At 37.0% G+C, this 13,971-nt stretch overlaps 1 protein-coding gene across 3 annotated transcripts in view; it reads right to left on the bottom strand.

Moving 5' to 3' along the window:
- KCNIP1 (potassium voltage-gated channel interacting protein 1) overlaps positions 1–9,213 on the bottom strand; it is a 374,993-nt gene extending 365,780 nt beyond the window's left edge. Inside the window, exon 1 of one of the 3 annotated variants that reach the window (XM_087955480.1) lies at positions 8,898–9,213. In XM_087955480.1, coding sequence (XP_087811606.1) covers positions 8,898–8,958 — 61 coding nt within the window. In that variant the 5' untranslated portion in view covers positions 8,959–9,213. The remainder of the gene's footprint in view (positions 1–8,897) is intronic. The other 2 variants (XM_087955479.1, XM_087955481.1) reach the window with 2 other exon arrangements.
- Positions 9,214–13,971: the final 4,758 nt, after the last annotated feature.

The raw sequence follows: 13,971 nt of genomic DNA on the forward strand, positions 1-13,971 counted from the left end.
TTTGATACCAAGACTGAGCTACAAACATTACTCATATATCTAAACTCTCTAAGAAAAACGAAGGTAGTTTCAAAATTGAATTTCATCTCTCTTAAGCTACCAGACCAGGCCTGTAAAAGTCTAGACAACTAGACGGGAACTCAGATTTCTGTCTCCTTCTGCTATTTATTATCCAGAGTACATTTTTGTAATCCACCTCTAGTAGTACTACAAATCTCATTTCTGGAATCTTTTACTTTCCCTTCTATAGTTTTGTTCCTTAGTGCTCTCTTTCCTGCCTCAGTTTTTCCTCTTTAGAACACTCCATCAGTAATTGCTTTTCATACATTTTTAATCCGTGGGTAGAAGAATTCCCACCCACAAGTACAAATTGTGCTTCTAAACAAACAGAAAGCCTATTTAAAAAGGGAAGCACAGTCAAAGGTCTGTTCCTTGGATGTTCTCATTCTTTCCCTCTGGATTTAACAGAATGCTAACTATAAAAGTATAGTCCTATACACTTTTGACTTAAGGCTGCCTTCTTTCCCTATATATAGGGCTATGGTTTATTTTGTACCATCTAGTGGCAGGCTTTCTTTTTGAACTCAATAGTTTTCCTATTAAATAAACTAGGAACTGCAATGACTACTTGCCCATCTCCATATTAGACTGAGTCCAAAGTAATCAACTTTTGGAAGGCCCTATCAACATTTAACAAAGCTATGACTAAAAGTTGCCCCCATCGAAAAAATAAAATGTTTTATAAAAAGATGCAAGAAGCAAGACCACACTTTAGTATTATTCTCTGTTGTTCATAACAGTATCTGCTATTCTGAGCAAATTTTTTTATATTTGCTAAGTATGTCAACTGGATGGTCTCACAGAATTGATCTACATGATAAAGTTTCCATAACTCTGCTTCCCAGCCCCCAGATCATTGATTCGAGAACAGATGCTACTATGGGAGGAATAGCTTCTTGTAATGCATGCTATCTTCTCTGCAACAAAGATTAGACTTGAAGGATGCAACTCAATAGTGGGCTGCAACCGGTTTAAAACTGGTTCTGTGAGTGCGTGCTTTGCGCACACATGTGTGCTTTGCGTGCACACGCAGCATGCAAAAAACACCAATTTGAATCTCTACAGCTTACCTTCTAGGGCAACCCTAGTAAGTAGAACAGCTGAGGCATGGAAATCCACTGTGCCGCACGAATCAGCTGAACTGAAAAAGACAGATATATAGGACAGATAGGGCGGGGGTTGATGGGCATGGCCAGCTGATCATCAGAACTAACGGTTCACTAGAACCGGTCCGAACTGGCAGCAGCCCACCATTGATGCAACTGTTCCATTTTTAAAGCTTTACAGAGCAGTGAAATGAATGTTAAAAATAACAATTATGAATATGAATCTTAAAATTGGTATTAAACTTGCCAGAAATTTGGAGTGATTAAATAGTTGCAAAATGTTGGTTTGTTATCTGTACTTGATGTTTCATAACACTTTATTTCAGTATTTGATAACTTGACACCTATTAAATTGGACATTTTGCAACAGGATTTAATCTTTGATAGCTGATACAAAGCAACAAATTACACCATGCCTTTCTAACTTTATAACTATAAGGAACACTTTTTCCATTGATTTTCCTTTTTTCTTTTGGTCAAGTGAACTGCCTCTGGCTAAATGACTCTATTGGACACCCGTGTGCTTCAAGATGGATGAGGCTGAAAAGTTGATGCTTAATACAGACTAGACAATAATAATTGGATAAAGAAAAAAAAACTGTGCTAATCTGGATAGTTTGACACCCTTTGAAGGATTCAGTTCCTGGTTTCGGGATGCTTGTATGTTCCAGAGTTTTTGAAAAAGCAGAAGTAACGCTTGACATCTTTATTAGAAAATCACTTCCAAATTTATTAGAGTCTATTCATTTGATTCTTTCAACTCCTTTTATTCATTCAGTTTGGATATGTATATATTCTTCAGTCTAAAATGTTTTATAGAGATCACGAAGATCTGATTTTGTGAATGACAATTTGAAAAACTTGAATAAAAAACAGTAAGATTAGAATTAACACCTTAAAGCACTATTTAGTTACAATTTGGGAAAGACTTCCAAGAATATCAAAAGGAATTGATATAACAGCAATAGTAGACTGCTGTTCCAGAAACACTGCTGTTGTAAGAGTGTGCAACTGCTATTGCAGTTGCTCTCTAGTTTATGGGGAAAATATGAATTATCGGTCAGATAGAGAGGTTCACTGGATATTCAGCTCTATAAACATTCTATCTCACCTGCTCTGAATTCAGGTGCTTATGCCTAGAAATGTTGAGATCACATAATGCTTATTTGTAGTTCTCATTCGTGATGTGAAAAAGAACTGCAATATAATACTGGACAAAGGCAAGGAAAGAAAGCAGCACATTATTTCTAAGACTTCACCCTCTGTGTGAACCCTTGAACTACAAGTTTGGTGCATCTATCATCAACAAGAGGATCCAAAGAACTAAAGAAAACATGTAAATATCTCTCCCAGTTCTTCTTCAAGTGACACCCACTCTGGCAGGAGGTCCCAGGTGCCACTGGCTAAGGTGTGTCAGCTGGCAGGGGCCTGGACTTTTCCTTGGAAAATAATAATTTATTAAATTCATATCACAACAAACTCCCAATATAATTCCTTCTGAGATTAGCCCTGGCCTTGCTGACCTTTTGCAAGGCCCTGAAATTAATTTTATTTGTCTGGCCCTTGTTGTATAATAAGTCGATCTCTTGACTTTGTTGGATAGTCATTTTGTAAGCTTGACTGCTATGTATTTTTCTTTTTTATATTATGTATTTTGTCTGTTTTATCTATTTAATGGTAAGCCACCTAGAGTCGCATGTGAGATGGATGACTATATAAGTAAAATAAATAAAATAAAAGGCATTTCCTGGATCCCATAGTGCATTATTCATAAAAATGCCCTATGTTTGTCAGTCTTGGAGCTTAATGGGCCAGGACAACCTATTTACTTGTGTTGATCCTTAATGAGTAATAAGAAATGAAAACATAACTGCATGCTTATAATTTATATTGACACAGGATATGGAGGGAACAAAAAGAATAATTTTATCAAACTTTTTGAACATCAGTTAAAAGCAATATTATTTCTAACTTCTTCCTAAGTAACAGGTGAGACTGATAATCATAATGACTGTTTCCATTCATTCCCTTCAGTCAAAATTTCACAAACATCCAATTTCTTCAAACTCAGCAACTGCTTGCCAATATAGTTCTTTTAGTTTCCCTTGTTTGCACATAAAAGTCAAGTATCTGATTTACAAATTCTAGTTGTAAGTACTTCACAATTTTACAAGTCTGACACTGTAACAGCAATGGTAACAAGTGCAATCTGACAACATTTTCTTGTTATGCAGAACCATGAATTAATTTGAAGTAAGCATCATTTAAAATCAGCCCACCAACCGACAGGTATGCAATACCCAAGATTTAGTTTTATGGTTCAATGATTTCTGCATAATTTTATCAAGATGACAGAAAAATGTTGATTGAAGAGGGCCACTCAACAGAACAATAAGTATGAATAATAAATGTATCATTCATATGTATCATTCATATTCATAAGAATGACATTTAGGACTTTACTGTTATGGAGGAGTTGTCATCAGTAAGGACTGATCTTAAAGAGTTCAGATTACTATATGAGTTTGCACATATAATACATAAATATCAAATAATGTCTCTCTAAAGTGTTTATCAATGTGATACTACTATTGTTACCAGGTACTCAAGCTTCAGTTACATATAATACTAAGCAAAGATACTTTAAACACTTGTTTATTGAATAAGCCATACATAATGTTATTGGTAAATAAGTTCATACATAATGTTATTGGTAAAATATAATGGATAAATTCCTATGTCACACTAAGCCTGAAACAAACAATTTAGTAATTTTACACAATATATGAGTCCTGCCAAGATATGGGAGTTGGATGTCTTTTAAATCTCACACATACAATAAAATGTGTGTATCCATCATAACATAGAGGCATTGGCCCTTTTTGCATAAATATGTATTTTGGCTTCCATTAGACAACTAGGCTAGGATTTGGCTTGGAAGGAAGCCAAAGTACATGAAGTCATTATAAAATCTTTCTCATTATAAATGTCTCTTTTCTGGGTTCTTATAATTTTTTACAGAAGTGACATTTTGACAGAGGTGACTTCAAGATGTGGCACTATTTAGACTGGCCTAGACCTATCTCCATTTTTGTGTTGGGGTACAAACAACGTTAACAATGTATTGGCTTTGGTTCAGTATATATGTATACTAATTTCTGTTTTTGTGTTAATTAAATACACATAAAATTGATATGATATAAAGCAAAGAACCAGTTACATCATCATCTTTTATTTTCTAGATGCCTTTGGATTCTATATAAATTCTTCTAACAGGATGGTTGCAGCCAAGTGATTTCAGCTTACTAATAAAGATTAGGAAAACTATGCAAACTAGAAGGAATTTGGGAAAAGAGGATCTCACTTTTGGGGAAGAGTGTTTTATGTTTGACCAAAGCCATTAAGTAGTAAATTTCTACAACAGCCCAAAGTACTTTCAGGTGTACAGAAAATATAACAGTGTTTCCCTAGGCTTTAAAGTACCCACATTCTCCTTGTTATTTTAACTGCAAAACAGAATTCTCAAAAAAAAAATCATGATTGTCAAATAATAAGAGTAAAATCAACTTTCTGAATTGGAGAAAATTGTTTTAATGTCTTCAAGCTACTAAATACATCTTTCATGTCACTTCTGAACTGCATTTGCAACTCAGGTGAAACATAATTTATACATCTGTATTTCACATTTGAATTGTCATGTCTGTAGTCACATTTATATATCCTAAACTATTGACTGAAAAGAAAATACAAGGATAATAGCATAGCTACATGCTGTGATATTAGACAGGAGATATTATTTAGTGATAGATAATTTTATTGCTTCCTCTGATCCAACCTTTCAACTCATAACCTCTTACGAAATATAGAATATGGGTGTCAAGCTTTGCCGTCATGTTTTTCCCATTTGCGGAGCTGGGGTGGGCGTGCCTGCGCATGATGCATCCGGCCCGCAGGCCGCCAGTTTGACACTACTATGGACTTTCCAATTTTCTGATAAATTACAGGAAAAATTGCAAATAACGTGTAAAAAATTATACATGGACCAATGTATTTGTTCCAAGATGTAGGAATGAGGCTCAATTTATCATTTACTATCCAACACTTAAAAATTAGCATATCTGTGTGTATGTCTGCATGCATGTATATGTACTGTATGAAAGTGTGTTTGTAGGTAGATACAGGTAGTCCGCTACTTAAAAGGTTGTTTAGTGACCGTTCAAAGTTATAACAGCAGTAAAAAAGTGAGTTATGACCATTTTTCACACGTATGTCCTTTGCAGCACCCCCATGGTCTGTGGTTTATATTCAGATAACAACTAACAACTTGACAACTCACATTTATGATGGTTGCAATGTCCCAGGGTCATGTAAATAGTTTTGCCACTTTTGACAAGCAAAGTCAATAGGGAAACCAGATTCTCTTAACAACCAGGTTACTAATTTCACAACTGCAGTGGTTCATTCAAATAGGACAAGAAAAGTTACCAAATGGAACAAAACTCCATTTTACAAATTTTTCACTTAACACATTTTGGGCTCAATTGTGATCCACAGTTGAGGACTATCTCTATTTGGTTTCAGAAATTGTTCCTGTGTACACCTACGCACACCTGTACACACAAGCCTCTGAAAGCAAATCTAAGCAAAAGCTTCTAGTGTAGGTAGCAGATTGAACAAGAAAAGTTTATGTGATTTTATAGTTATGTGATTTTTCTTGTATATTGAAAATTAAAGAGATAGGAGTAAATTCTTACCATGAACAATTCCTTGCCTTTGCAACAAAACAATTTTGGGATGTTCCCACTTTAAGTCACCATGCTAGTCATCATCTATAATGGGATGTTGAATTGGGGACTTCTTTAATATGAAGTTCTTTCTGCACACCAATGTTATGGCACCTGCTACCTCATGTAGATTGTGCACAGGATTAAGAATAGATTTGATTATAATTTTCTCTCCCAGAATTCACTATTCATGTAAAAGGGAAACCTGACATTCATTACAGTCAATCAGCTGCTGAGGCCTCCAGAACATTATCACTGACATAGGCAAGTGAATAGATGGGGTTTTATGGAATGCCACAGCTCGCTGGTGTTTTTATATCTTTGCAGCAGGAAACAAAATGAAATATTTCCTCAGCACAGGCTGAGAAATTGCTGAGAAATTTCTCACAGGCTGAGAAATTGCAGCTCAGGTTTAACTTTTCATCATTAGTTGTTCTCCACAGTGTGAAGCAGCAGTCTGAAAGCAGAGAGTGATACTACTTACTTGCTTAGTTCATGCAAACTGTTCTAATTGATGATTTCTAGAATCAGCTAACTGGCTTCAATTGTGTTGACTGCTGAAAGAAAAGCCCCCATTTCACTCCATCAGTCCTTCCACTCATATGAAGTCAAAGAGTTGACTCCTTATCATCTCCATGGAGTTCTGGCAATAAAGTGTTTGAAAGCAGGCAAGGGCTCTCCTTCCCCTATTTCTACTGTAATGAACAACTTCATGAAGGGCAGCCACATGACTATACCTAGGTTAAGAGGGGGACACAACTAGACTGTTGCAGTTTATTTCCTAGGCAAGCATCTTGGCTCCTATTTGAATAAGGACAAGAGATAAACCTGCCTTGCTTACATAACATTTTGATTTCTTTAAAGTCATGGAACAAGGAAAGGTAACTTGGCCACCTTAGAAAAATGTAAGGAAAGGGGATAAAAATCCACAAATCTGGACCGACCCCTTTGGGAGACCAGAGCAAACAATCTATTTAGAAACTTAAAACCCTTCCATTCCCCACCATCCAGTCAGAGCTGAAGAAGCTTCTTGGATGAGGAGTGAAATGTCTTCAAAGAAAAACAAGAAAGTCAAGTTGCCTCTTGAAAAAGCACCTTTGGGACAACCATGACCTAGATGATTGAGAATCTCCATAGACAACAAACAATAATTACCCAGACTTCAGGAAAGCGCAGCATTATTTTCAGCCTTAAAACTGCATCTCCAAGAACACAGCTAAATAAAGACTTTAAGGGAAATTATTGGCGATACTTGCATCTAAAAGAGAATCACCACCACAAGTACCCCCAGGTCAAATATTAATAATGAATAAGTATTTAATCAGTAAAATAATCTAGTCACCAGCCATTTCAAGCTGTTTTCCCCTTCTCCACAAGATCACCTGTTGTAAAATGGTGGAGGGAGGAAAATGCAAACTCAAAGTGACTCTGAATAAATTCTCCACTGTTCCAGGTTAAATCAGAATGCATACAGAAAAATAAACAGCACTTCTTATTTTTAGCTTGGATCTTTAGTATCAAAGATTATCAATTTTATGCAAAATATTATGTATTTACCAAGTAAATTTATTTCAGTAAAGCTCAGCTAAATTCTAAAGTACTCCTATCACTGCAACAGGTTTATTATGTGGATTGGGATACTCTAAATATTTCTTAGCAATAGCCTTCACCCTAGAATCTATTTAAAAAAAGATATGGGAAGCAACCATGGTTACCTATAAGCCACTTAAATCGTGGTGACTTCAATGGGATAGAGGCAGTTGTGGGAAGGATGGTAGCCAAAATCTAAAAAAGGATTTCTGACCGGGGAAAAGTTGACCTTTTTAGCCATCATACTTCCATTACACCACACTTCTTTATTTATCAATCCACAATGAGTGTGCATCTACAAACTGGTTCTCCCATCGCTGCCACCATGAAATTGATCTTCTCCCATTAAAAAAAACAACCCTTACTTTTAAAAAGCTACCCACAACTCTATGGTCCTGTCCATGGAGCATTTGCATTCTTATGCTGCTTCTGGAGCCAGTTTGAAAGAACGGAATACATAAAGTTGATTTAGAAAACAAAACAAAACAAAATTAATTCCACTGCCATCTTGTACAACTTGTTTTCTTTCATCTTATTCCTTAGTGAGCCTCCAACTTTGGATTCCCCACTTCAACTCTGGAGTTAATACCACTAAGGAAACAGGGCTAAAAAAGCCACCCTCTCCTAAACAGTGCATTTGACAGAATATTAGCATGCTCTATACAAATCTTGCCAATTTCAGAATTTAAAAAAGAATTGGAGTGTGTGTGAGAGAGAGAGCTTCAAATGTTGCTTGATTGATTGCTCTCTCACTTCCGCTCCTCCGCAAATCTATCACTCCTTCTCTCCCTCCCTCTTCAAAAAGGCAAACATTTAACATCCACTGGCAGCATTTCTTACACATCTTTTTCAGAAGTAATGTCTCATTCCTTTTTTTTTAAGTGATCCTCGAAGGTAAATGCTTTTCCCCCCCTGTGTTGATGCTACCCCTCAGGAACCACACAGCATGGGACCCAGAGTAAACAGGTTTCTCCTGCAACTGCTCTGCACAGCTGGCTCCCTCTCTAGTTCTCTGCCTTACACATGTTTGTACGCTGGCTTTACAACATTTTAGGCACACCTTCCCTCTTCCAATCAACCACAATGACGACCCCAGTGAAACTACTCCTTTTTTCCTTCTGCAGCTCCTAACACAGAAACAGGGATATATACACACACAGAGAGAGAGACGCATGCTAGCTTTCATCGTTTGCTGCAAATTTTCTCCAAATGATCGGCGTTCGCTGTGTTAGTTGCAAGTGGCACATGCTTCTGTCTTTTTTTTTTTTTTAATCCCCTCGGTTTCTAAAGGAAAAGGGTAATATTGACTCCTCACTAATAACACCTGGGAGAAAGAAGGAGGGGAAACGGTCCTTACCTCTCGAGGGTCTTCTTTGTTTGGTTTGCAGAGAAGAGAACGTGCCCATTACAGCACCCATTGCAACTGCTACTTGGCTATGGTATTTTTTGTTCCTCCCCTTCAGTGAGCAAGACAAAAAAAATCAGTTTGGAATATCTACTAGAAAGAGGAGGAGGAGTGGTGGTGGTGGTGGTGGTGGCAAAAGCAAAGCACTGCAGCTCAGCGTTCAGCAGGCATTAAGCTTTTAGACCCCCCCTCCCCACACCCTTCAGTCAACACACATGCACTGACTCACAGCCGGCTGCACTCTTATTATTCAAAACAGCTCGCCATCAAAATTTAAATGCTAGGTAGATTCCCTCAGACCAGTGCTGGCAGCAGATGCATCAAAATATTTACTGGAGCAGAGCCACACAAACACACAAGGCTAATTCTTCCTCTGGTTCCTTTATAGCTGCAACCAGAAGCTTGTAGATCTATATAGAGAAAACATCGATACATCTTTTTGCATTTTAGATTAAGCTACCTCTTGGGATGGCAAGGTGAAAGTCTCCAGGGATGCCAGAGGAAACGGTCTGAGGAGCAATAATCAGTGAGTGAATGAACTTACTGAATGAAAAATAAGAGTGAAGCTGATGTCAAAGTTGTGGTTCTGCATAAAGCTCCTTCCTGATAATGAAAAAGTCTCATATGAGCAAGAAAGAATATTGTCTTAAATTCTTCTAAGGCCAGGACATAAGGTGACAACTTATTTCAATCAGAATACAAAAATTAATAAACCTTATCATGGCTGTAGTCCATCCAATTTGCTCATTTTGTGTATTAGAGGTATCTCCACCGCATGTGCATTTAGCAGTTAATTCAAGGTGTGCAAAAGTGAATGTAAATGATATAGAATGGAAATTCAGTAGCATAAAATGGACAACTCCATGAAAGATTATCCTTATTTTGATATCCATTCTTTTTACTATTCATATCTGAAAAGCAACCCCCGTCTTTCCTGTCAGTCCTTCACCACCATTTTTCATCTGGATTATGTCCAGATGAAGGTAAGTGGAAAGTAGATTGCACTGGCAGAGTCAACTGCTGCCTAACATTACATATGTTGATCATTTGACAATGAGAATGAAAAATGGAGACATGCCAGGGAAAATTCAGAGTCCAAGTTGTGAACTTAGAATAACCCTCACCCTTCAACTTCAACTGCACATTATCTGAGGAAAAGGCCTATGCTCGGGTACGAAGTCTCTTAATTACCAGTATTTAAGAAAGCTGATTCTAGATCTGAACTCTGATGCCCAAGAAGAGAGAGCCAAAGAGTTCATGACAAGGGAAAAAAAAGATTTTTGGCTAAAGCACCTGGCTTAATTTCTCATTCTTCTGCATCTGCTGCTTTTTATAATACTTGGCTTGATAATGAGGTGTGGGAAATTTAAAAACTGGCCCACTGTTTTATGTCATCTTGATTGGCTCTGATGGTATTATTATGGGTTCTTTTTTTCCCTCTTGGCCCAAAATGGCTATAATTATTATTTAAAAAAGAGTTCAGCATAATCCATCCTTCCAGGGTGGCTCTTCCTACTACTAAAAGATAGGCCAAATTAGTGTTTAAACACAGAATTTATGACTAAGATATGTCCACCCACCCTCAAATTATATTTGGGGTTTACATGGTTTTAGGATTTCCTGGTGCTCTTTATTTTAGATTTACATAATGTGTCTAAAATAAGGAAATATGCCTAAAATTATCATATATTAACATATCTAAAATTCAAAATGGAAATCCATTTGAAAAATCCACAAATCCATAAGAAGGTATGGGGGAGATTCATGATTAAATCGTGGGGGCGATGTTGGCCCATGAATGTTGATTTTATTCAACTAGATGAGCCAAAAGAAGTGTATTTTTGGAAAGGTAAAAAGTTAACCAATCTACTAGTAATCAATACTACAATATTGTGCTCATGCAAGCTATAAAGTTGTGCTCCAGAATCTAACATGGTATCTCTCTAGATGCCAACTGTTAGGCTGGGCAAACCACTGTTGAGAGTCATATTCTGTAAGTTCTTGTTTCAATTCTGGGAGTTGAAAATCTGTCCATTTGGAGGAAACCTAATTTGGGAAATACTTACATAAAAATAGATGGTCAAGGCATGATCAGTAAGTTTCTTATGATTCAGTTATTGAAATACTAAGGATAAATGCCTGGCATGATGACAGAAATCAAACTGTAAGATTTATTTCAAATATAGAGGAGGGAATACTCCAGGGGTGGGATCCTACTGGTATAACAACTGGTTTGGTGAGCATGTGCATGCACGCCAAACGCACATGCGCAGTACTTGCAAAACAACTTCTTCTGCAAGCAATCACCATCTCCTGCTGATGTGTGGCACTCAGCTATGCCACGCAAAGCAACTAAGGTAAGAATAAAGGACAGCCTAGAGCCCAGGTGAGCAGGTGGGCCCAAACAAAGAAAAGACGATCTTCAGAGAGAACCGGTTTGGTGTCAGCTGCTCTTCGGAGCTACTGGTTCTACAGAACAGGGCCGAACCGGTAGAATCCCACCCCTGGAATACCCTAATAAAGGCACTACCAAGGAGAAAACCACACTCCCACTGGCAGGGCAAACCCAACACTGCCAGGGCAAGCAAACCCAACACTAACTAGCAATGATGCTGTGATCTAATCATGTAATGAAACATGTGCAAGCAAACCAAGCTCAGAGAGCACAAAGGACTCAATAATTCAGCCCTTAGCTACAGATATTTGCTTCTATTGTTTTCTGAAATGTTCGTAGCTGTTTCACCTAATTTGCCAGAAGCAACATAGTAACAAATATATATGGACAAAGCCCAAACAATAACAGTAGCATTTGTCCTTGTTGTTATTCACTTGTAGAATCTTAATGGTCTCCAAAATTGCTAGAGTAATTTTACCTACGTGGAACAGTACATATTTCTTTCAAATGTCTATTTTTTTCAAACTTCAGAGGCAATTGGCAATGCTAATTATAGTACAGACAACATGGATTTCACTATCTAAAATAGGATGAAAGTTTAATCTGTGATTAGTAAAGAAGGCTTGAAAGCTAAACAAATGTTTCCAAAAATGCCAGCAGCTGAACTGCAATGGATTTTTCTCTCCTATTTCTAATGACTTGCCTTTCCTATGAAAAAAAGAAAGGCTTCCAATTTTCTGCCACATGCTCAGGGGGATTGTACTTCAGCCTCCTTTGGGGCAAGGTAGTTTCTAATTCAATAAAGCTCCTTCAACTCCCATTGAAGGAGTTCCCTTTGCATATCCTTTCTAGCAAATTAATTGAAACTTGAGATATGCAGAGCTGCAGAGTACTAAAGAGGATCCTAGCTACTTCATAAAAGTGCTTGACATTCCATATCCCACCAAAGAGAATTTCATCAAGTTTTTCTTCTAAGAAAAAAAGAAATAACTAAACACAGATTGTTCCCTGTTAAGTAAGCTGCCCAAAATAACCAAAAAGGAATAGGGTAAAAGAAATGTTAGCATAGCACTAAAGAGAGTAGAAGGGAGTAACCAGAGATGACAACCATCAAAGGAATAGAGTGAGTGAGTGAGTGAGTGAGTGAGTGAGCTGTCTCTGGATAGGTCATATACATATCAAAATTTACCTCACAAGAAATCAATAACCTGTCTTCTCTCCTGCAATAAGCAGCTAATGTTAAGAGAGAACTGTCTCTTCTGAGAGTGGGCTGGGGTGTAAAAAGCACAGCTCTGAATAATAATCTTGGCCCTTAGAAGTCAGTGATAAATTATTATCATGATGCACAGGTCATGTATAACTTGAACCCATTATGATTCACGCATACAGCTTAACACCATGATATGGTTAAGATATCCTTTTTAAACAGGTAAGAAATCTGGCTATGTTTGGGGACGACTAAATTGGCAAAGGCCAAAAGAATAGCTAAGAAGAAATGTATCTTTCATCTTTGAGGTAAAAATCATGAAGGACACAAGCAGAGCAGGAACATAGCTATCAAGCTGCCAATTATTTCTGTAGCTTCATTCATGGCTAACGTTTAATAACAGCAATCTATATTCTCACAGCAGACTATTTTCCTGTTGAAATAGAGGTTTTAATTTTTAATTTTCTTATCATTTATTATTTTATTCTAAATTGGTTTTAGTATGAAAGATGGAACATCAGCAGGGAGCGCATTAGTTGCCATCTGTCTCTTGTAGCTTGGGATCTATCTTCCCATAGACCCTTTTTTATTTCCAAGCACTCAAAATATAGTTGTACTGCACCAACATGTGGTATTGTAAAAGCTCAGTTCACAGCCTTGTTAATTTTTTTCTTGATATTTCATCCACTGCTCCTCAGCTCAAGGAAGTGATCATAACTGAAGAAGAACAATGCAATTAGATAAATTTGGGGCCTAGACTTGATAGTCTCATGAAAGGTCTCTTCTGATGACATGTGTTACTTCAGCTGTGAAGTATTAAATCCTGGGGGAGGGAGAAGAGAAAGAATGCTCACCCAACAAATCTCTTAATTAAAACAACAACAACAAAAGACAGATGTTGCCAAGCATCAGTACTTATTTGATACTGAAATCCCTATACAAATCTAAAATTGTTTATAGAGATCACAAAGTAAAGCACTTTCATTTGTGTATGTGTGTGTGTAATTATAAACCAACAAAAAGTTAAAACAAGTAAGGATTTGTGTTGCTTTTGCTAAATCAACACAAATAAAAGTTAAATTAGTACTGAAGGATTAACAGAAGGACTTAATACTTAAAACATCAAAATAATTATTAGAAATTGCAGAAAAACACACTGAGCTGGCAAGCAAAGGGTTAAATTTTAGAAATGTGCAAAATGTACCATTATGGCCATGGGTGTTTATGAGGCAGGAAGAGGGAGAAATTATGACATGTGAGTTGCAGCAAACTCAATATAAAATCTCCCAGTTCTGAACTTCCATTGTGACATTGCAGAAAAGTATATATGGGGGAGAGCTTGCATAGTCACATCCTAACACCCAATTCATTCTTTCGATAGAAGCTCTGTTAGTTGCACATACCTATTTTTCTACCATGAAATA

The sequence above is a fragment of the Notechis scutatus genome, chromosome 2 (assembly GCF_049901735.1).
Source record: "Notechis scutatus isolate UNSWTSFEM ecotype Mainland chromosome 2, rNotScu1.2, whole genome shotgun sequence".
Taxonomy (NCBI): Eukaryota; Metazoa; Chordata; class Lepidosauria; order Squamata; family Elapidae; genus Notechis; species Notechis scutatus.